Source organism: Pleurodeles waltl, chromosome 8 (genome assembly GCF_031143425.1).
Source record: "Pleurodeles waltl isolate 20211129_DDA chromosome 8, aPleWal1.hap1.20221129, whole genome shotgun sequence".
Taxonomy (NCBI): Eukaryota; Metazoa; Chordata; class Amphibia; order Caudata; family Salamandridae; genus Pleurodeles; species Pleurodeles waltl.
Window position 1 is genome coordinate 1,311,302,895 of NC_090447.1, and position 25,322 is coordinate 1,311,328,216.

The 25,322-nt window shown below is 45.4% G+C and overlaps 1 protein-coding gene across 1 annotated transcript in view; it reads right to left on the bottom strand.

Annotated features, from left to right (window-relative positions):
• The window catches only part of RNF17 (ring finger protein 17), a 1,983,649-nt gene that overhangs the window by 613,617 nt on the left and 1,344,710 nt on the right, over positions 1 to 25,322 (bottom strand). Inside the window, exon 27 of the mRNA XM_069202301.1 lies at positions 4,760 to 4,850. Coding sequence (XP_069058402.1) covers positions 4,760 to 4,850 — 91 coding nt within the window. The remainder of the gene's footprint in view (positions 1 to 4,759; positions 4,851 to 25,322) is intronic.

Here is a 25,322-nt window from a genome sequence, read left to right on the forward strand (position 1 = left end):
GATCTGTTTGGAAGCTGGTACCCCAGTCTTCCTGTCTTTTCTCTTGGGAGGCTGATCCACTAGTTCAGGATCCAGCTCTCCTTTTTCCCTCTGAAGTTTGCTCTGTGGTCTAGTCTTGACTTGTGCACTCAGGGATTCCTAGCATTGCGCATGGGTCTTAGCTCTACCTCGGCCCAGGGAGATGCTCCAGGTCATTTCTAAGCATGCAATCTACAGGGATGGATGAGGACATAACCACTTCTTACTGCAATTCTACTCCTCCCCATTCAAAGTTTACCATAGTCATGGGATGGATCTTGGTCTCATTGTCAGCAGTGGTGACAGGATAAGACCTCCCTACCAGAAACTGAGTTGAGGGAACCAGGTGCTGAGATACCATGGTGATACTAACCTGTGTATCCCTCAAGGTTTCTGTTGTCAGACCATCAATCACAGGGTGCTGCCTGTATTTTTTCATGTTACTTGGCCAGCCAGCACAGGATAATTCTACCCCACCGTCAGTTACTATTGTTGCTTCTGTGAGGACACTGACATGGTCAGGCCACACCTCTGACCCCATCTGGATGTTGGCAACTGCATTTACAGCAGACATAGGACAACCAGAAAACCAGCTCCCTTGGAGCTGAAAAAGGATCAGGAGGAAGCCCCAGTCGAGGGACTTCAGGAACACCCCAGACCTCCCACCAGCGTGCCCCTGTTGTATAGGTAAGCAACCCTCAAAGAGACTCACCTCCAATGCCAAAGGACTGCATTGCGCACAGCCTCCAAGAACTCCAACTTGCCCTACATCCGCCCGCCCGGCACATTGCAACGAGGACCCAGCTGTGTGCCACGGGTCCCTAACCCCTTGCGACCGCAACAGCCTAAGAGGACCCCAAGACACCACCTTTAAGTTTACAAACCATGTCCTTTTCCAGGTGGCCCCTCCAAGTGGCCCTGTGCTGCCGGAACCGGGAGCCACCTGAGACTATCCAGCTGGCACAGTGTGGCCACCATCCTCATCGACCATCCTGCAAAAGAAAAGACTGGTAACTCAAAAGTGTGATTTTATTTTCTTTTTTTTTTACAGGTGGCATTCCATTGATTCCTATGGTGCCTATTTACGCACAGAAAGACTAACGTTATTAAAACTCTGAAAAAAATCATAACTCAAAAAGTACTTAACGTATCTTGACCATTTTGTTCTTAAAAATTAAATAAAAATCTAAAGTATGTTCATAATTTCTGGTCTCAACATACTGAGTGTGTGTGGTGTATGACTGATACTGTGAGTATAAAAAATGCTTAACACATCTTCTGGAATAGCCTTATGCTCAACCAACTACCTCACAAATTGGAGCATTAGGTGATCTGATGTTTTTACCTCTGGAAACCAACGTGTGTTTGCCTGGACCCCTGCACAGTGTGCTTAGCTTTGCACACTACATCGAAGGCCAGCCCCCTACACAGGTATCAGTATCCTGCCCTCTGGGCTAGGAAGGCCTACCATAGGGGTGACTTACACTGACCTGGTGCAGTGACCTTTGGTGAAAGGGTGCATGCACCTTTTCAGGCAGGATGCAATGGCTGGCCTGCAGACACATTCTGCATGGGCTCCCACAGGTTCAGCCCATGGGAAACCCTGGTGCCCTAATGCCCTAGGTACCTAAGTATCATATACTAGGGACTTACATGGGGGCACTAGTATGCCAATTGTTTGGTGTGCAAAGCAACCAATTTAGAGGGAAAGAGCGCAATCATTGGGGTCCCGGTTAACATGATCCCAGTGAAACCAGTCCAAGCATACTGATAGGCAAAAAGTGAGGGCAACCACGGTAAAAGGGGGATACTTTCCTACATTAGGTGATCACCACACACCTGGCCAGCTTCCTAAAACTGGGAAGTTTGGTACCAAACTTCTCAGCATAATAAACCCACTATGATGCCCGTGTTGGATTTCTTGTAAAATGCACATAGAGGGCATCTTAGAGATGCCCCCTGTATTTTACCCAACTCTTTAGTTCCAGCCTGACACTGACAGACAAGTTTCTGACCCCATGGGGTGAAAGCCTTTGTGCTCTCTGGGGTCAGCGACAAAGCCTGTTCTGGGTGGAGGTGCTTCACACCTCCCCCCTGCAGGAATGGCATAACTTGATGGTGAGCCTCAAAGGCTCTGGCCACCTGTTACAGTGCCCCAGGGCACTCCAGCTAGCAGAGATGCCGGACTAAGCCCCACTTTTGGCTGCAGGACTGGTGGAAAAATTAGGTAAAACAAGGAAGAGTGACTACTGCAGCTAAGACCATCTGTAAGGTGTCCAGAACTGAAGTGACACCCTCCTTGCAGAATCCTCCATCTTGTTTTGGAGGAGAGGGACAAAAAGCGATGGAAATTCCCCCCCCCCCCCACCTCCCCAAAGGAGTGGGCAGAGGAAGGGTGTAGCCGTAGCCACCCACAGGGACAGTAGTCATTGGCACTGCCCTCTGACCCCTGTAACACCCCTAAATCTAGTAGTTAGGGGCATTCCTGAACCTTGCTCACCAGATTCCTGGAGACCTCAAGAAAGGAGAAGGACTGCAGAGCCGACCCCCAGCAGTGAAGACTCCAGAAGACAACTGACTTGTCTACAGCTTCAAGACTTCTGCTACAAAAGGCGACATATCGTGCAGGACTAGCAACATCTACAAATCCACAGAGGACTGCATGCCCAGCAGAGCAACACAAACTCCTAAAGACAGCAGCCATGACAAGAAGAAACCCTCCAAAATTAGTCCAGGTGGCCCACCGTTTTATAGGGGGTCCCCAGGCAATTCCAACCTCGAGTCCACCCTGGGTTGACCCCTGCTGGCCAACACAATGAAGCCTGCAGCCTGAATCTGGAGGACCCACACTGACCATGAGCAGATCTGACGAAGACGGCAGACGCCCGAAGGTACCCCTGCATCTGCAGCCCCCTGGCGTTAGGGAATCCGACTGATGATCCTGCAGCGGGCGCCTCTCCTACTTGTCCAGCCTTTGGTTTTCTGGAACCAACCCCCTGGACCCAGCCTACATCATCTTTGTGACCCCCGGGGTTTCCCCATTGAAAAGCATTGGGCGTCCAACACTGTGTTTGCACCCTGCTGCCCAGTGCTGCTAAGGGTGTGTGTTTGGTGTTGTCCAGTAGCCCCCCACCCCCGAGCTGACCTAAACCCCCAAGGCCTGTGTCCTGAAACCACGGGTACTTACCTGCAAATCCATTTTCTACTGAGCACCCCCAGAACTCATAGGAGTCCATTGAAAACCCAACACCAACTTTGACTTCTGCACCTTGCTGGCCCTTCATGGTGGTGGTGCACTTTTAGGGTCAGCTTGAACACTGACTTGTGGACATCGTAACACCCGAAGACTGGAATTGTAACTCAAGTACTTACCTGTTAACTGTGCTAACACTTTTCCTCCTCTAGAACTGCCTTGGTTCGTATGAGAAATTGCACGGTCAACTTTTAAAGTTGATAACGGTTACTTGTAAACTGCTTTATCTGCAAAACCTAAACAAAGTACATTTGATACATATGCCAGTACCCACTGACAACTGCACTTATCTGCAACAAAGACCTTTAGGTTCTAGGAGTAAAGAAACAAAATATATTTTTGCTATAAAATAAATTGGCCTGGATTAGTTTGTGAGGGTGTGCCTCATTTCTTTGACTGTGCATGTACAACAAATGCTGAGCCTAAATGCTTGACCACATTACCACAAAAGAGATCAGTAGTATTATCTAATTAATACTCTATAAAGCCTCTTGGAAGCTATTGGACTCTGCACACTATACCTCAATTTTAGTGTAGTAAATACAGAGCCAGCTTCTACAGTGTGCATGGCATCATAAAATTATTTGACTTGGGCAGGTGTCTCTCCGGCACAGGGACATTCAGGATAGTGTGGAGCAGGCCCTGACGCTGGCGTCGCAGGTGGAGTGCAGGAGCAGGGCTTGGAAGCACGATGTTGAGAAGGCAAAGTCGAAGAGCTCAACGAAGACGACTTCTTGTGCTTTTTAGACTTAACTGACTTGGATGCCGTGGTCTTGGAGCAGAAAGACAATCACCCACGGGAACAGCGCAGATAATGGGCCTGAGATCTTCCAAGGGTCCATGAGTGACTCTGAGCCTTCTTTTGCTGCGCTGTTAAGAGCTTCATTGCCGGTATTGTATCGCCTTCTGGGGCATTGATTTGCACTTGACGTAGTCCTTGGGGTCGTAACCCAAACCTAGGCATCAGAGACAAGCCTGTGGCAATCCCCACAAGCCTTGAACACTGAAGATTTAGCTGGGGACTTGATGTTCTAGTACACTGGGAGCAAAGGACAAAAACATTGACAAAAGTAAAAAAATAAAAAAAAATAAAAAAGTGGTCAAAAATGTATTGAGGTAGCTGTCAGGATCCATGCTGTTGGTGCGGAACAAAAAGAATTGATGTTAGTGCGCTGGGAGGGCACCTAAGCAGGTACAGTTTTGTAATGTCTGAAGCAGACAACGCCAAGCCAAGGCACTGATCAAGATTTTCAGGGTTCAGTCTGATACCTAGAGAATATTCTAAGGTGAGGAATCTGCAGTTAGAAATCTCTATCGGAAAGAAATGTGCAAAAGTGGGAGGCAGCAAAAAAGCAATAGCAAAAAGACTGACACAGAGCACTAAACATATAAAGACAGAAGGCAAAGCCTGAGTGCATCCAGGCTCTTCTCATATACCTGTGAAAACGAGTCAATTAAGAATGATAAAACAAATAACTTAGTACATACCTCTAAGATGAGATAAGCAACTGATCCTATCAAATATTGTTTCAGAAAATCACATGCTGTGGCAGTCCATTTCTCACTCCCTCCAGCTGGCCTAAAAACACAAAATTACATTTCAATAGTTATAAACGAAAAAAGTAATCTAGCAATCCCTTCAATCAAATTCTGAATAATTATAACTAAAACATATGTTTACCAGAAGTAAATATTTAACCACTCCCATGCCCAGGACAGAATGGTTAAGACCTCGGCTGCAGCGCTGCTGTGCTAAGACGTAACCATTCTGCCCTGGGACAGACCCATGGGGGAAGGGCTATTCCACAGGTCTCCACTGGGGTTGGCAGTGGAAAACCTGCTGCTGCCACCCCGACCCCAACCTCCCCTCTGCGATCTGATGATGTTGGTGTATGCATGTCACAACAACATCATCGGATTAGGCCAGGACAGCTGGAAGTCCTTGCTTCCAGCGCGGTCGAGGAGAGAGGACACTTTTCCATTCTTCTCCGGGGGGTGTTGGTGGGGGAAAACAGACACAGGGGAAAGGAAAGTGTTTTTCCTTTCCCCCGTACCTGTTTTGAGTGGATTCCTGCTCCACTAGGGAGTGTTTCTTTTATTATATTTAGGGCAGAGACCCCTGGTGCAAGGATTGTTGCCCTGGGGGCTAAATGTTCTTCTGTGTTTCAGCACCCCCGGGGTTACATCAGCCTTTTTTTGTCCCATCTGTCCCTCCTTGGGTGGTGGGGTGATGGTAAAAACCCACTAAGCACCAGAGATTCATTATTTTCTCTATATATAGGGCAGCGAACACATGGGGAAGGATCGCTGACCTGGGGGCAAATGTTTTTTTGAGTTTCGCCCTCCCCCTCACCCCCCAGGGCTATAGCAGCCAATTTTATGGCCGATCTAGCCCCCGGGCGGGGTCGAAACTCACTAGAAGACAGGGATTCTATGTTTAATGATTACTGGGAGAGATGCTTTGGGCAGGAGTGGCTCCCCTTTTGGGAGTTGATACTTTAGTCATTCCAGCCCCTCTTGGGGGAAAAATAAGCTTTTTATTTTTAGGCCTATCTGAATCCCCTAGACCACCAGGGATTCTATATATGTGGCGCATAATGTTTTGGGGAGCGGCCCCTTTGGCGGGGGTCTTTTGGGTGTGAATGTTCTGGCCGTTTCTTCTCCCACTGAGGGCAGATTGGCTTTGTATTTTTAGGTCCATCTGCCCCCAAGGAGGACAGAAGCCACTAGACCACCATTATATATGCCACATATTGTTTTTGGGGAGCAGTCCCTTGCCCAAGGGTCGCTCCGCTTGAGGGGCTATATATTTTGGCCATTTCTGCCCCCCCCACCGGTGGCAGTTCGTTTATATTTTAGGCCCAAAGGAGGGAAAACCCACTAGACACCAGGGAAAAGTTTCTGTGCGTATGACATGGAGTTCAGCTGACTGTCTGCATGTACTTGGTGTGTGTGTGGGCTAATGCTTGGCTGAAAGTGTGCGTGGACTGGCAGTGTGCATGGACTGGCCCTTGGCTGGCGGTGTGCGTGGACTGGCCCTTGGCTGGCGGTGTGTGTGTAAGCTGACGTGTGGTTGGCAGTGTGAGTAGTGACTTGCTGCTGGTCACTAAACACTCTGCTAGCCAAACCCCAGTCCGCACACTCCGTCAACTATTGCGATTTCTGTGTCAGACATGTGGGCGTATGAAAGTGATGGACTCTTGAATGATGCTGTCTGTTGATGTGAGTGTTAACATGTGCTGGGCCCACGGCTGGCGGCGTGAATGATCTTGTGTGCCATGTATGAAAGGTGTGTGAATGGACTGTAAAGCGGTTGGTGCCTTGACGCAGCCTTACAGCTGATGAGCTGCAAGTCACTTGTTCAGTTGCTTTGATCTTTCAATTATTAACAGTGCATTTCATTTTTGTGGAATATATTGTTAATAAAAGTTTATATATTGAACAATCACTCATCCTCATGCTAAATCCAACTATCATGCCTGTACCATTAAAGAGAGCGAGAAGAGACAGTTTGCTTATCTTCCAAAGTTACTATCAACAATCACAAAAAGGGAGTATACTACCAAGTCTGTTGCTTCTGTGATGACCCAAGCACTCAAATTATGAAAATAACCTTTTAACCTTTGTTCAAATTTACGATTAAAGTTTGGTTTTCAGTGAATCGCTGGCACTAGGCCTACCCACACAAGTGAGGTACCATATGTGTGGCTCCCCTCAGGTTATAGAACTTTCCATCACAGAAATTTGAGGAAAATTTGTTTTTTTGACACATTTTGAGGATTTGCAATGCATTATGGGTGACAGAACCTGATCAGAGCCATACAAGTTATCCCATCCTGGATTCTCCTAGGTGTCTAGTTTTCCAAAATGGACAGGTTTTCTAGGTCTCCATAGGTGCTGACTAGGCTAGGGTCCAAATTCCACAGCTAGACATGTAGCAAAAAAGGGTCAGTTTTCAGTGGAAAAATGTGATGTGTCCACGTAGCGTTTTGGCACATTTCCTGCTGTGGGCACTAGGCCTAGCCACTCAAGTGAGGGACCATTTTGATCAGGAGACTTGGGGAAACACAGAAGAGAAGAACAAGTGCTATTGCCAACTGTCTTTCTCTACATTTGTGCCTTCCAAATGTAAGACAGTGTGTAAGAAAGAAGTAATTTTTAGAAATGCCCTGTAATTTACATGTCAGAATTGGTACCTCAGAATTCAGAGATGTGCAAATTACCACTGCTTCTAAACCACCATAGACCACCAGGGATTAATTATATGTGGTGGATAATGTTTTGGGGAGCTGCCGCTTGGGCAGGGGATCTCTCCCCTTTTGAGGGTTAATGTTCTGGCTGTTTTTGCTCCCACTGGGGGCAGAAGGCACTAGACTACCATGGACTTTATTATATATGGCACATAATGTTTTTCGGGAGCGACCCCCTTGTCCAAGGGTTGCTCCCCTGGAGGGACTATGTATTTTGGCCATTTCTGCCCCCCTTGGTGGCGGATCGGCTAGATTTCTAGGCCCATCTTCCCCAAGGGGGTAAAAAACCAATAGACACCAGGGAAAAAATTCTGTGTGTGTGAACTGAAATTCAGCTGACTGCGTGTACTTGGTGTGTGTAGGCTAGTGCTTGGCTGGGAGTGTGTGTGGACTCTGCGCTTGGCTGGCGGTGTGCGTGGATTGGCCCTTGGCTGGCAGTGTGCATGGAGTGGTGCTTGGTTGGAAGTGAGTAGTGACTTGCTGCTGCTCACTACACACTCTGCTAGCCAAACCCCAGTCCACATACACTATCAGCTGCTGTGTCAGGCATGTGAGCGTATGAAAGTGATGGGTCCTTGAATGATGCTGTCTGTTGATGTGAGTGTTGTAATGTGCAGGGCCAATGGCTGGCGGCGTGAATGATCTTGTGTGTCACATATGAAAGGTGTGTGAATAGACTATAAAGCAGATGGGTGCCTTGAAACAGCTTTACAGCTCACTGGTTCCGTTTTTTGATCTTTTAATTATTAACAGTGCATTTCATTTTTGTGATATATCTTGTTAATAACATTTTATATATTGAACCATCACTCGACCTCGTGCCAAATCCAACTATTGTGTGTGTACCAATAAAGAGAGAGAGAAGTGACAGCTCGCTTACTTTCCAAAGTTACTACCAACAATCACAACAAGCATTTGCAATGCAATGGGTCTCGCACTTGCTCGAGTTAGCGCTATTAGCGTTGTAAACCCCTAACCAGACTTTTCTTGCAACACAAATTGGAGAAGAAAAAGAATCAAAAGCGACGGCGCTATGTAAAATGCAGCGAAATGGCGCTGAAATTGAAAACCAAAAACTGAGTGCGATAGTGGTACGTAAAACTAAGCGCTATTGCACTGCGTGGAAAAAAGAGAAAGTAGTGCAGAAACATGCCTTATACTAATAAAAGCAAGTGATTTTTAAAAGGCAAGCCCATGAACCAATGAAAGTGACAGGTGTGGTTACAAGCCCAATGAGTCATTACAACAGGGACGGAATGCTTGTGCGTGCAACCCTAAAAAGTCAAACACATAGGGTACAGACATGAAGTCTTGCAACAAACTAGATATTAACAAGCAATCCTGAACCAGCAGTGTGCGTGCACAAGATGCAAAGGTACAAGGGCAGATCCAGGCCGTTTCTACGGAATGGAAACCCCAGTATGTTCTGCACGAAGGATGCGACCATTAAGTGATATGGATACTTCTGATGCAACATGGAAAGGGCACAGACTAAACAAGTCGATGGTATGCCCTTCACGCATCTAAGCTATGTTTAACTATAAGGAAGTGTGCAACTTGCTGTAAGGCGGCTGGGGCACAAAGGAAGCACTCCCACAAACACTCACGTGCACATTCAGTGTCTGTAAATTGAATCAGACAGCTTACCTTTCCAACATAAGGATAGGATTCCTCGGAATCAATGCCTTTGTTGTCCAGCACATACTGGAAAGCATACACAGTACAATGCATGAGCGATCCATTTGACTTATGGCATCTTGCTGGCTGTGTTTTTATAGCTTAAAAATATGCACACTTTCCCACAGTGGACAGGCGACTTCGGCAAATAGGTAGTAAACATCTCCCTCTCCTTAAAGGCCTGTACCAACACTTTTAGAGCTATTCATAGGGGCATGTACCGCTGTACAGATTTCCAACCCAGGGGTTTGGGAGAACACAACACATTCTTGCCAACCAAGGCGGGGGTTGGAGATTCAGGTGAAACCCGCCCCTCTGGGGAATCTACACTCCTACTGGGTAAGAAGAGAGGACATTTAGGCCTCTTCAGCCATCGCCATTGCCCAGATGGCCCAAATCACGTCCAGCTCTTCTGGGAAACTGCAGTAACTTTAGCGCAAGGTTCTTCAGCCAGTAGCTCTTATGTTCAGCCCACCATACAAAATGAATACCTTATATTTGAGCGCATTAATACAGGCTGTATACCAAAACTGAAGTGTATTTTGGATATGAAAGTAGTTTTCCAGAGCCCACAATTTCCAAAATATATTTAAAGTGGGAATTTAAATGCTAAATCACGCGCACTGGGAGAATTATTACGATATTACCTTAACGCCAGTGTTACTGCAGCAGTGGTTGTTATGTATTAGTCTTGTACAGGCATTTCAAATTGACTTTTTTTTTTTTTTTTTGTTCTTAACACATTAGGGCTGGCAATCCTACACCGAAGTGATCACAGCTGGTAATCCTGTCGAATCTATAAAACATTTATAATATTAGTAGCTCACAGTGATTTTCATTGAACATAAGTAGCTTATTAGTAAAAAGGGTTGGAGAGCCGAACTTTAGCTCCCCAATTACCCCGCACACCTGCACCGCGGGAAGCGGCATCCACGGATAGTGGAAAATCGTAACAGGACACCGACAGCTTTTAACCCAAGCATTGCTTAGACACATGACTTAAATGTTACTTCATTGGAATATTAACCCTTGCCCTCCCGCATCCCGGCTGGGACTCAAAATATAGCTCATAATTCACAGCCCACGAACTACCCGTTTACTCAAGCGGCTGAACATCTTATTAAAACAGCTATGTGGAGCCACCTGTGTAGACAGGCATTTGGTCACAGAACAGAGTTGAAACGTAAAACCACCAAATGTAAACCAATAGGTTTGGAGGAAGGCAGGGGGGAACCTGGGGCAGTACGGAATTACTGTATCTAAAAATGTGATTTTCAGTGGACGCATAACACTGTGTTTATTGGAGTAATATGATTTTGGGTGTCCATCCGTTGAACTGCCTGCCAAAGGAAATGCTTTGCGCTGGCCCCTAAAGGCGGACTCACCAGGTGGTAGGATTTGCCGTGCCATGAAGCCAATTCGAAACACTCACCATGCACGACAACCCAAAGAGTCATAGTCTGTCTTTTGCAACGATCATAAAAGTAAAGGGCACTGATACTGCACGTAGACAGTGAATGCGCTACACTATCCTATGGAAACTGCATTGGTAGCTAACAAAATAAAGCTGTCCTGCAAACATATATTGCACATAAATCATCCACCCAACAGACAAGCGAGATCGCGCTGCGGAAATAGAGAAAAAGTAGTCCACAAACCTGACGGGAAACAGCGAGCCTCGCATGTTTTCTGTACTTGGTCGCTGCGCTCGAGGAAGGCTAACCACCGCAAAAGGCATGACGTATGCGTGCCTTCCACTAATGAAAGCAAGCAGATTTTAACAGGCTAGCCCACAAACCAATGAAAGACACTGACGTGAACGGGGCTCCGAGACCTTTTCTAATTCCTATAGCGTCTCGCAAGTGATACGCATGCGTAAGCGACGCAGGCTCGGCCCTAAAAAGGGAGCACACTACAAGTCTGTTGCTTCTGTGATGACTCAAAAACTCAAATTATGAAAATAACCTTTTAACCTTTGTCCAAGGTTATGACTGAAAAGGGTCAGCTTTCAGTGAAATAATGTGGTGTGTCCATATTGAGTTTTGGGCCATTTCCTATCGCTGGCACTAGCCCTACCCACACAAGTGAGGTACCATTTTTATCGGTAGACTTGGGGGAACACTGGGTGGTAGGAAATGTGTGGCTCCCCTCAGATTATAGACCTTTGCATCACACAAATGTGAGGAAAATGTGTTTTTTAAACACATTTTGAGGATTTGCAACGCATTATGGGCGACAGAACCTGATGAAAGCCACGCAAGTCACCCAATCCTGGATTCCCCTAGGTGTCTAAATTTCCAAAATGTACACGTTTTCTAGGTTTTCCTAGGGGTTGGCTGAGCTAGGGTCCAAATTCCACAACTAGGCATATGGCAAAAACAGGTCCGTTTTCAGTGGAAAATGTGATGTGTTCACGTTGGCACATTTCCTGTCACAGGCACTAGGCCTAGCCACACAAGTGAGGTACCATTTTTATCAGGAGACATGGGGGAACACAGGAGAGAAGAACAAGTGTTATTGCCAACTGTTTACTGTCTTTCTCTACATTTATGCCTTTCAAATGTAAGACTGTGTAAGAAAGAAGTCATTTTGAGAAATGCCCTTCAGTTTACATGCCAGTATCAGTACTCCGGAATTCAGAAATGTGCAAATAACCCTAGCTTCTAAACTCCATTTCTTGTGCCCATTTAGGAAATACATAGGTTTCCTTGATTCTTGTTTTCAGTCTTTATGTTTTACTAAATGAATTGTGGTATACCCGTTATACAATGAAAACCCATGGCAAGGTACAGCTCATTTATTGGCTCTAAGTTCCCTGGGTTCTTGATGAGCCTACAAGCCCTATATATCCCCACAACTAGAAGGGTCCAGCATACCTACATTGGTTTAAAAAAATCAGCCATAGTTGGAAAAAAGTTACAGAGCAAAACATAGAACTGGCTGTTTTTAGCAACTAAATGTCATTTGTTTTATTTCAACTGTTACTTTCTATAGGAAAACCTTGAAGGATCGACAAAAATGACCCCTGGCTAAATTGAGAACTTTATCTACTTTTCAGAAATGTTTAACTCTCTTGAATCCACCACTGGTTACACACCCATTTCGGTTACTAAATGGAAGGAGGCTGAAAGCACAAATGAAATAGTACAAAAGGGGTATGTCTCAGTAAAATTCCAAAGCTGTGTTGAAAATGTGGATTTCTGATTCAAGTCTGGCTGTTCCAGAAAGCTGGGAAAATTGTGATTTTAGCACTGCAAACACATTGTTGATCATGTCTGCAGGGAAAAAACAGATGCTTTCTTCTGCAGCACTTTTGCCCCATTTTCACCCCCAAAAAACTAAATTTTATCTGTATTTTGGACAATTTCTCAGTCTCCTCTAGAGGCGCCCACAAACTCTGGCTACCTTTAGAATTTCCCAGGATGTTGGGGAAAAAAAGAACGCAAATTTGATATGGATATTTTATGTGGACAAAAAGTTACGACAGCGCAAACTACCCCAAATAGCCAAAAAAAGGCTTGGCAAAGGAGGTGAAAACGTCTGGCAGCAAAGGGGTTAAATAAACTAGCTAAATCACTGGAGATACTGTATGACTATCTTTGGAAAAAAAAAAAAAAATTACAAACTCCCTATAAATACTATTTTTTTCATCAAATATGGACAAAAATAAACCACCTTATTGAACTCAGCAACTTTACCTCGGATATGTTTAACCAGGGACTAGAGTGCCATTACGCCTGCAGTATAATTACACACATACAAAATGTTTCCCTGTTTTTATTTATTTAACATATAAAAATACAAAACTTGTCTTAATGTGAGTGTCTCTCAATGCACACACAAATCACTGTAAAGGTTATTAACTATAGTGCAAGGACGTTTCTACATGTTAGAAAAAAATGCTTTTTTTAAATGTGTTTTTGTTAGCATGAGCAGGTCGCAGATGGCTTGCAATGACTGCTATTCGTATTCACAGAATAATTGTGCACATTTATTTTCTATGAATGAACATTTCTCTCTCTCTGTGATTGTGTGTTTTTACATTTAATAAGTTTAATCTTAAATGAAGTTTCACCTTTGATGTCTGTAAGAGTATAAAATGTAATAATTGTTTTCTGTTGGTAGAAGCAATGGTCAGGTTGTTCTTTTCTTTGTAATTTTCCAAGGGTGACTTCGAAGTTCTGTGTATGTCATTTATAAGCTAAACCAACCACTGTATTGCTGTGCTACAAAAAACGTGCATTTGTTTCCTTAATTAGTTATGAATAACCTAACCAATGAAATGCAATAGGAAGCAGGTGTCTCTGGAGGTATTTTCTGTACCAGAATATTGATTGGTTTATGCATTTGCAAAATTGCTGATCTAACCTGGATGTGTCATGCCATAAAATTGTGAGATTTCTGTGCCCTGAAACATTATAAAAACTGCTTTATTTTGGAGAAGACTAAGGCCCACATTACGAGTGTGGCATTCTCAAAAGCCACCCTTGCGATGCCGGTTAGACCGCCGCAGACAGGGCGGTCCGACCGCCCTATTATGACCATGGGAGATGAGCCACGGTCCGACCACTGGCACTGCCAGGTTGCGGTCTGTCCTGGGGATTACCAGTCCCCTTTCCGCCAGCCTTTGCATGGCGGTCTCACCCGATGCACCACAACATTGCCGCCGGCTCGATTACGAGCCGACGTCAATGTTGTGGTGAGTTATCTGCTGGGCCAGCGAGAGGAAACGCTGCTGTTTTCGCCTGCTGGCCCAGCGGAAAACTCCTAATATAGCAGGCAAAAGACCTCCATTACTGGCAATCTTTTGCCTGCCGCGCCTTCGAAGTTGTAATGAGGCCCTCAGTTTTTTCTGGGTTCTCTGGAGTGGCAGACTCTGAGATAGTCAGTTTATTGTTTATACTTTGTTTATTTTCTTCATGCTAATTCCTAATTGACTAATTAATGCTTGACTTCTGTAATAATTGTCTTTTTGAATTAGCCCATGAAATATGAAACTAGAATCATGTCTTGCACAGTTATTTTATTAGAATTGGACTAACTTAAGAAGACTCACAAAGTCGTAAAAAGACTCAGAAGGCCCGATTTTCTGCACCAACACTCTCAATTAGTTCATTAGAGCATCTACAACAGGCTGGAGAATTTACAAAACTGAGTAATAAAGTGATATGAATTTCTACAAAGGCTTGTCTAGCTGCTGATGTGCACGTGTTAACACAAACTCCTGCACAGCAAATGGCTGCTAAATCCGGCACAGGATCGAACTGAGAACCATAAATAGCCCTGGCAAAAATCTTCAAACCAGCCTTGCTCCCGCCTCCATGCTTTCATTTACATTTTGCAACACAGAAAAATACAGATCCCTCTTTTTAGGATACGTTTCAAAAACGTAATTTAATGCCATCTTGCTACAGTATTTGTTTATGACAGATAATAAAAGAAAACTTTAGGTATATTCGTCTGTGTAATTTGAATCCATAATTTCCAAAAGGTGTTTTGAAGATATACACAACACAGTTAATAGAGGCATGTTTAAAACATATATATTTTTGTAGTAAACAATGGTTTTCTCTCTGTTCTTACATGCAAAGCTGCTTTCATTGTGATAGTCCTTTGCTAATGGGTAAGGATTTGATTTTGGAATTGAACAGATTTGTTTTCACTTTTTGATCTATATCTTCCGCCATCGTACTTTACCAGACTAGTTCCAACAGAATGCATACAACAAAGCTGACAGAGCAATATTGCCACAAAGCTCAAGTGGACATTATAAAATTCCAACACAATATTTATACTAAATATTTTCAATTGACCTGGTATGTGAATAAGCACAATCGGGCAGTGAATTCTTTAACAAACTCCTTGCTTTAAATCACATACTTGAGGGAAAATGGTGCCAACTAAGGCCATTTTCTCGTTCTGACGGACTCCACAAAATGCAATTTCTTGAAACGACCAGGATGCTTGCATCCTTGTAAGAACAGATACATAGGATTCCCAAATACAAAATTTCCCCAATTCAAATGTGAATGAATTAAAATAATTTCTACAGTGCTGCTGCTTCATAATAAGCGTCCTGGCACTTTAAGTAGATAGAATAAGGACGAATTTACATCTCACTAAACAGAACGGCCTTAGCTGAGCCTTCAACAAACTTTTGCTGGAGATGGTACGAAGGAAAGTAGGTAGGGCATTTCAAGAGTCCGGGGCCAGAAGGGATGCAGATCTGCCCCCATATCTGCCTTTCCAAATTTTAGGAACACACAGTAGGTTATGGTTGGTTGAGCAAAGTGCACTAGAAGATACATATGTCTTGATTGGAGTTTGGGGCCTTCCAACAGAATGCGCTCTGAGTGATCATGAGGGTTTAAATGTGATAGATTCCGGATTTAACAGGAAGCCAATGCAATTGTTTAAGACCTAGCTCAATAGAGTGTCTTTTGGGGATATTGACAATGAGCTGAGTGGCTGTATTTTGTAAATGGTGAAGACATGTCAACATATTCTGAGGGACTCCCAGATCGAGTGGATTGCCGTAAGCCAGCCTGGAGCTTATTAGTGCATGTACGATCCCCTTTCGGGTGTCACGAAGTAGACCTTCCAGAGACTTTCTTAGTGAATTTAAAAGCCCAAAACACTGTAGCAATAGTGGTCTAAACCTGGGGTTTGACTGCTAGAGCTGTATCCATCAGCACTCCTAGGTTCCTGACCACTGTGGATGGAGTGGGTGTTGGTCCCAGTTCAAGAGGCAGAATCCTCATGGCATCAAGTGTGGAAGAGATGCCAAACATCAGAATGTCCTATTTGTAAGATTTGAGTTGAAGGCAGCTATTATGTATTAAGTTCACAACGGATGTGAGGCAGCCATGGAAGTCACCAACCACACTATCATTGGACTGATGGAAAGCTAACTTATGTTGCACATCATCTGCGTAAGAGACAATTTTCATTCTCCACCTTTCTGCTATGGTGGACTTAATGCTGAGCCCTGAGGGACACTACAGCATATGTATCTGAACTGGGAGGTGAAGGGGGATGGAAATACAGCTTGCTGCCTAGCAGCTAAGTAGAAGCAAAGCCATTCCAGGCCTCGCCCTGTAATAGCAGCCTCCCCATTCTCAGTACCTGGGTCTTATGAGAGACAGTGTTGAAAGCGGCAGAGAGATTTAATAAAATGACCACCGATTTACGACCCAAATTGAGAATCCCTCAGATGTATTAGGTGACTTGAAGTAGAGCCAGTTCTGTGGTGAACCCAGCGCAGAATCTTGATTGAGTGGGATAAATACTGTTCTGCTTGACATGGTTGGTGATCTGACAGTTCACCAGAGATTCCAACATTTTCTCAAGGGCAGGGAGGAAAGAGATGGGCCTATAGTTGTGCAAGATAAGAAGATCTATGTTGACTTTTTTAAGAGAGGGACCACCAATGATTTTTTTCCAACTAGAGGGTATGGCCCCACCTTCTAGGGACAAATTGAGAAGGGCACTAATCTTCAGAGAAATTACTGACACTGCTTTAGAAGGCATATAAGGGGGGTAGGAGTAAAGAGCTGGATTAGACTTTTAGAATAGTATGTGCAGATTCAGTTAGCGAAACCTCTTTAAATGCCTCAAACCGTGAGCCAGCCTTATCCAGAGAACAGGTGGAATTTATCCCAGAGGTAGGGTATTCCAAAGAGCTAATAAAGTTGGAACAAATATTCTCTACTTTAATGTGGAAGAACAGAGTAGTTCCTCTGCCAAAAACTGAGAGGTTCAATGCTCTGTTCGTGAGCCACTGACTGCACAAATGTTTTAAATAATTTAGAGACTATTCAAGGGACATTATCAGAGGCAGCTATTTGCTTGGTGAAGAAGAACATTTTGGGTTTCTCAATATACTTAAGAAATTGTTTACGGGCAATAATATAGGCAAGCTTATTCGGTGTCATACCTCTGCCTTCACTTACTTCTAAGCTATTAACACTCAAGTTTTTCGGCTTCAAGACTGAGTAAAACCAGCTAGCTGAAAGCACAGTTCGCTTACTGATGACGGTCTTTGAAGGAGCTATTTTGTCAAAGGCTAGTGATAAGGTATCATTGAAAGAACGAATCTCTCCATCCATTCCTGCAGATGCATTCACAGTGAATTGAAAGAACATATTCGATAGACTAGATTCCAACATTTGTAGGTCATGACTAGAAGTTCTATTGGTCTTGATTATATGGGACCGGGCCTTAGCGTGGAGAATGCAAAAGGGTACTAAAAAGTGATATGTCCAAACCACTCGGGTGGTGGGCATCAATTACAAAGGAAGGATAGTTGGAGAAAATCATCTCGATGGTATGGCCACCATTAGGAGTAGCACCCTAGACCAGCTGAAGATTAAATCCTTCATTGCTTCCCTAAACTATACTGCCAATCTACATGTGGAGTCGTTCATATGAACATTGAAATCTCCCAAGACCACAACATTTGAGTACTGTAAATAGACGGGGTAAGTGCATGAATAACTGCATCAAAAGACAGAGCAGTGATTTTGGGAGGGGAAGGACTATGGCCTGAGAGGGAGAAATTAGCATTGACCTTGAGGGAAAAGACCAGCCCCTCACTTAGGTCTAGACCCACTAGCTTAGTAATGGTACAACTAAATTTGGAATAATAGATAATGACAAACCCACCACTCAGGCCAGTAGATTGATCAATGTGATTAATCAAATAGCCCTCTGCTGTAATGAGAGCTATGTCAGGGGCTAGGTATGGGTTAAGCCAAGTTTCCGTTAAGATGAAGACATACCAAGCATTGTCATTTAGAGGATCCCAATGATGTTGTGTTGGGGGAGCGATCACATTCAGTAAGACAGCATGTAATTTTCTTAGGTAGTGCATAAAATTACCTTTACAACTCATTTAACAAGGCCACATTTGGTTCTAGAGACAGCCCCCGGGTCGATGGACACAGTGTCTCAATTAAGGCTATATTCAGTCAAGTATGTAATGGGGCTAGCTTTTAGTGAGAAAAACGTGACTGTGAACGTGACGCAAGAGGGCCTTCCTTGCTTCAAACTAATTTCTGAGGCAGAGTTGGATCAAAAAAAGACAGTGTGGCTGGCTGCATTCCGGGCATGAACAGGCGCAGATGGGCTAGGCTTTGGCGTGCCCTCTGCAGGTTCCCGCCACTTTGTGAATTATATGAACCGGGGAGCTCTACTAGTTCTGCCCACCTTGGAACACTAGAGCACTTGACTGGATCGCAAGGTTAAATCTGTTAACTGTAATACAGTCTTCCAAGAAATACAAAACTGGTGGTGGTAAACTCGTTGTAACTGAAATGTATCCTCAAGATGTTGACGAAGGTGCTGGGAAAGAAAAAGTAGATTGCGCCTCTACTCTAATACTACTTCTTAAGGCAGTTTGTCCCACTTCCAAAAAGCCAAAACCAACAGTGGATTTCAGTTTTGTAGGCATGTACTGCAGCTACTGTTGAGTTAATCCATATATTAAGGACCAAAACCAGTTTATTTACTGAGCCTGAGAGAAAAACATACCAAAGAGAAAAGGAAAACTGATTTCAAACTATTTCCCCTCTCCCGCAGAGTGTAATTGTTGTGTAATTGTTATGAGTCAGACAACTTAGAGAATCTCCTATATTTGCATATAATATCACCAGGCCCCACCCTGAAGTCCACATTGATTGCGGGCTGAATAATGGTATTTTATAATGATTTACATTGTATTATGTCTTATTTTCAAGTACATTACGAGTATATGAATAATTCTTGAAAAAAAATAAAAAAACACAAAGCACAAATTGAAAAAGAGCGAATACTAGATACACTCTAAAAACTGTTCATATCAGCCCGAAAAACCACTATATTTATATGGATTACAATCTGATATTTTTGAGTACTGTGTAGCGCCCTGCACCAGTAGGCCTCAAATGTGAGCTCTTATTTTCATCATCTATCCCCAGCAAATCATCAACCCTGCTTGTCCAGCCCCAATTGCAGGGTCCTTTGCATCTTTTTCATGCATTGGGGTCTATAGAGGTGTGGACATAGAGTTTGGGGACACTGATGAAAATATTTAAGATGGCATGGTCGTAGGGAAATATTGACTGAGCAGTATAAGTCTAACAAATAAGTCCAGGAAATGTATATTTACATTTGTGGGTAAGAAATTGAGGTAGGGGGCAGATGGCTATTCGCTAAGAACTCTGGCGGAGCACACATTTGTGATCACGGCACATCCCACATAGGAAGTGAAGGTTTAGATAGAAGCTGAAGAATACATCATTATTAACAGTGTGGTGGGGATGAAAGGAACTGATGAACAAGTTACCCTTTAACTGTGCCAAGAGCAGGGTCTTGCAGGCTAAAGACAAAACAAACAGCAAGACTTCCGACAAAGGGGCAGAAAGAGAGTGAAGATGTTTGTCAGTGCAACAAGCCGCAAACTTACCCCGATGGAAGGCGTATACGTTTTTGTGGAGGAAAGCATGGCTGCCAAGATGACCTCACAGACTTCAGAAAGAAGATTAAAACACTCAACTGCCACAGTTCAATCTCCATGCATGAAGGCAGAGCGTACACAGGTATGGGTGCAGAGCCCTGATCTGATACTGTAAGAGGAGATCCACCAGAAGGGTCAGCATGATTTGAGGATCAGTAGTCATGCTCAGTAGTTCGGGATACCATACTTTCCGTACCGAATCTGGAGAGGCAAGGATGGCTTGGTTCTGGTCCGTACCGATCCTTCTTCAGAACTTGGGGCAGGAGTCATATTGGCAGGAAGGCATACTCGGGTCCTGAGCCCCACTAGAGATAAAATATGTCTCCAAGGGAGAGCCACCTTAGCAACTCCAACATGCATAGGTACAGACACTGAACATTCTCCGCAAGGGTGAAAAGATCTAATCAAGGTTCTGTCAGTGACAAAAATTATCTTGTACCACCTCCAGATGTATACACGATTCGTAATCCACACGGCATTGATCACTGATTTAATAAACCATGACATTCAGAGATCCCACCTGATGTTGCAGCCATGTTCGAAGGCACAGAGCCTTCTGGAATCAGATCCATGACCCTACCTAACCCTGTCTGTTACAGTTCTACATGGCAGTGTTGTAGTCTGAACACCTGAACTAGCATTCTCGTGATGGAAGGGAGGAAAGCCTTCATTGGCAAGCGAATTGCTCTCAACTCCACAAGTTGATGTGGAGCAGAGGCTTTGCCAAACAGCAGAGCCCTCTCATCTCCCAGATAACAGCCCAAACTGTGAAGGGATGTATCTGTCAACACTATGCGCTCTGGGTGGGGAAGGAGGCCTCTAACCCAATGACAATCCGCCAGCCACCACTGTAGATCTTTTGCAGCTCCGTCTGATATCTGGACCAAGTTGGAGAGATTCCCTGATTTTGAGCCCATTGGGACTTCAGATCCCACAGCAGAGCCCGCAAATGCCTGGGGGCATGTGTTACCCGCAGGATGCAGGAGGCCATGAGGCCCAACAGCCTCAGTCAATCTCACTGACATCCAGAATACATGCGCAAAAATCTGAATCATAGCCTGAATATACTAGAATTGTTGTTCCAGAGGATAGGTGTGAAAATGCACTCTTTGCAGATGGCTCAGTTGAAAGGAAGTGTCTGAGAAGGGGTCAGGTGCGACTTTGGCACGTTGATAATGAAACCCAGTGAATGCAGGAGTTTTGCTGTAGTCTGAAGATGGGTGACGATTGCCTAGGGTGAGCCACTCTCTACAGATAGTATCCGGGGTAGGAGAAGACTGGGAACCCTGACCTCCGCAGATGGGCTGCAACCATCACCATCACTTTTGTGGACACTCCAGGAGCGTCGGTAAGGCCATAGGGGAGCCTATTGAACTGAATGTGCTTGTGGCCCACTGTGAACCATATGTTACATTGGAGGGATGTCAAGAAAGGTGTAAGGAATAGTTATTTTTGTATAGTCATCTCCAAATGTTTGGACAGATCCTGCTATTTTTTGTTTGTTTTTTTCACTCAGACTGCGCTGAGGCCTACCAACCAGAACTCAGTGCCAGTCCCCTGACTCTTAACCATGTATGTTTGAGTGGCCTACACCCAACAGGCATAGGCTAACTTACCTAAGTAAATATTATATGGTACCAGGAGTACCCAGGCCCTTATGCTAGAGTGTCCAGACTTCTTATGCCACCATGAAGCAGACAGGTTAAACATGGCTCCTAGTCATTGTACGAGGATGGCCTGACTTATCGTGGGTACCTGATGGTACTTACACCTTGTGTCAGGTCCAGTTATCCCTTATGTGTAGATTAGTAGTGTTCTAGCGGCTTATAGAGGTAGCTATAGCAGAGCAGCTTAGGCTGAACAAGGAGACATGCAAAGCTCCTTCTATACCACTTATATCATATAGGTACTATATCATAAGCAACAATACTCAGGGTTACTAAAAATAAAGCTACTTTATTTTAGTGACAATGTGCCAAAAATATCTCAGAGGATATACTCCCTTAGGAGGTAAGTAAAACACCCAAAATGTACACACAAACCAAAATCAAGTAAGTAACAGTCAGAAAGTAGTGCAAACTCTGTAGAACACAATAGGATGCAATAGGCCTAGGAGCAACACAAACACATACTAAGAAAGTGGAATGTGAACCACGAATGGACCCCTAGGCTAGTGTAGTATGTAAAGGGTCGCTGGGAGTGTAAGAAAACACTAAGGGTGTCCAAGATATCCCACCCCAAGACCCTGGAAAGTAGGAGTAAAGTACTATTTCCCCAGAAACACACTAGAGTCAAGATAGAGGATTTTGCAAAGACCACAATAGACTGCAAAGCACTGAAGAGGGATTCCTGGACTTGAGGACCTAAAAGGAAGGGGACCAAGTCCAAGATTCGCAAAAGTATCTGGGGGGGGGCTGGCGCCCACTAAACCCCGGATGAAGGTACAAAATGGCTGCATCTGGATGGAGGAAGCTGAAGATTCTGCAACAACGAAAGGTGCGAGGAACTTCTCCTTCATGCAGAAGATGTCCCACAGACTGATGGAGGATGCAAAGTTGTTTCCTTGGCAAAAGACCGCACACAAGCCTTGCTAGCTGCTAGGGTCGCGGTTGAAGAAAAAGGGTGCTGCCCAGACCCAGGATATCGCCACTTGGGAGAGGAGACAAAGAGGGCCCTCAGCAACAGAGAAAGCCCACACACAAGAAGGTAGCATCTGCAGAAGTACTTGAACACGGGTTCAAGAAGTCTGAACACATCGGTCGTCTCAACACTGCAAAAGAGGGTCCTACAAAGCCGGATATCAACTCAGGGAGCTGGGCATCGCAGGACAGAGCGCTGGGGACCTAGGCTTGGCTGTGCATGAAGGATTTCGTGGAAATGTGCACAGAAGCCCTTGTAGCTGCAGCTAACGTGGTGCACAGGATTACCTGTATGGAGAGGGGAGGCAAGGACCTACCTCCTCCAAATGTGGACAGCTGGACCACTGGACAGACTGGATCACTTGGGTCCACCACCTGTGTTCCAGGAGCCACGCTCATCAGGATGAGAGGGGTCCCAGAGTAACGGTGATGCTGAAGTTTGGTGCCTGCTGAAGCAGGGGGAAGATTCCGTCAACCCACTGGAGATTTCTTTGTGGCTTCCAGTGCAGGATGAAGGCAGCAGCCCCCAAAGTATGTACCACCAGGAAACAGTCGAGAAAGCAAGCAGGATTAGGCGCTACAATGTCGCTGGTAGTCCTCTTGCTACTTTGTTGCAGTTTTGCAGGCGTCCTGAAGCAGTCAGTGGTCGATCCTTGGCAGAAGACGAAGAGAGAGGTGCAGAGGAACTCTGGTGAATTCTTGCAAGTCGTTATCTGAGGAAAAGCCCACTGGAAAGACCCTAAATAGCCCTCAGGGGACGACTGGCCATCTAGTCAGGTAAGCACCTATCAGGAGGGGTCTCTGACGTCACCTGTTGGCACTGCCAACTCAGAGGCCTCCAAAGTGCCCTCACACATCTGGATCCAAGATAGCAGAAGTCTGGGACACACTGGAGGAGCTCTGGGCACCACCCCCGGGGGGTTGGGGGGAGGTGATGGACAGGGGAGTGGTCACTCCCGTTTCCTTTCTCCAGTTTTGCGCCAGAGCAGGGACTGGGGGTTCCCTAAACCGGTCTAGACAGCTTATGCAAGGAGGGCACCATCTGTGCCCTTCAAAGCATTTCCAGAGGCTGGAGAGGCTACCCCTCCCCAGCATTTAACACCTATTTCGAAAGGGAGAGGGTGTAACACCCTTTCTCAGAGGAAATTCTTTGTTGTGCCTTCGTGGGACTGGGCTGCCCAGACCCCAGGAAGGCAGAACCCTGTCTGTGGGGGGGCAGCAGCGGTAGCTGCAGAGAAAACCCCAGAGAGCTGGTTTGGCAGTACCCAAGATCCATAGTGGAGCCCCAGGGATGCATGGGATTGGCACCCCAATTCCAGATTTGGCATGGGGGACACAATTCCATGATCTTAAACATGTTACATGGCCATGTTCGGAGTTACCATTGTGAGGCTACATACAGGTGTGGACCTATATGGAGTGCACTCGTGTAATGGTGTCTCCGCACTCACAAAGTCTGGGGAAATGGTCCTGAACTATGTGGGGGCACCCTTGCTAGTGCAAGGGTGTAGGAGGCTGGCCTGGCTTATAGTGGGTGTGAGAAAGTAGCCTCTTTCTAGCCTTGTTACCCCCACTTTTGGCCTGTTTGTGAGTGTATGTCAGGGTGTTTTCACTGTCTCACTGGTATCCTGCTAGCCAGGACCCAGTGCTCATAGTGAAAACCCTATGTTTTCAGTATGTTTGTTATGTGTCACTGGGACCCTGCTAGCCAGGACCCCAGTGCTCATAAGTTTGTGACCTATAGGTATGTGTTCCCTGTGTGATGCCTAACTGTCTCACTGAGGCTCTGCTAACCAGAACCTCAGTGGTTATGCTCTCTCATTTCTTTCAAATTGTCACTAACAGGCGAGTGACCAATTTCACCAATTTACATTGGCATACTGGAACACCCTTATAATTCCCTAGTATATGGTACTGAGGTACCCAGGGTAATGGGGTTCCAGGAGATCCCTATGGGCTGCAGCATTTCTTTTGCCACCCATAGGGAGCTCTGACAATTCTTACACAGGCCTGCCACTGCAGCCTGAGTGAAATAACGTCCATGTTATTTCACAGCCATTTTACACTGCACTTAAGTAACTTGTAAGTCACCTATATGTCTAACCTTTACCTGGTAAAGGTTGAGTGCTAAGTTACTTAGTGTGTGGGCACCCTGGCACTAGCCAAGGTGCCCCCACATTGTTCAGGGCCAATTCCCCGGACTTTGTGAGTGCGGGACACCATTACACACGTGCACTACATATAGGTCACTACCTATATGTAGCTTCACAATGGTAACTCCGATTATGGCCATGTAACATGTCTATGATCATGGAATTGCCCCCTCTATGCCATCCTGGCATAGTTGGCACAATCCCATGATCCCACAGGTCTGTAGCTCAGACCTGGGTACTGCCAAACTGCCTTTCCCGGGGTTTCACTGCTGCTGCTGCCAACCCCTCAGACAGGTTTCTGCCCTCCTGGGGTCCAGCCAGGCCTGGCCCAGGAAGGCAGAACAAAGGACTTCCTCAGAGAGAGGGTGTTACACCCTCTCCCTTTGGAAAATGGTGTTAGGGCTGGGGAGGAGTAGCCTCCCCCCGCCTCTGGAAATGCTTTCATTGGCACAGATGGTGCCCATTTCTGCATAAGCCAGTCTACACCGGTTCAGGGACCCCTCAGCCCTGCTCTGGCGCGAAACTGGACAAAGGAAAGGGGAGTGACCACTCCCCTGACCTGCACCTCCCCTGGGAGGTGCCCAGAGCTCCTCCAGTGTGCTCCAGACTTCTGCCATCTTGGAAACAGAGGTGCTGCTGGCACACTGGACTGCTCTGAGTGGCCAGTGCCAGCAGGTGACGTCAGAGACTCCTTCTGATAGGCTCCTTCAGGTGTTGCTAGCCTATCTTCTCTCCTAAGTAGCCAAACCCTCTTTTCTGGCTATTTAGGGTCTCTGCTTTGGGGATTTCCTTAGATAACGAATGCAAGAGCTCATCCGAGTTCCTCTGCATCTCTCT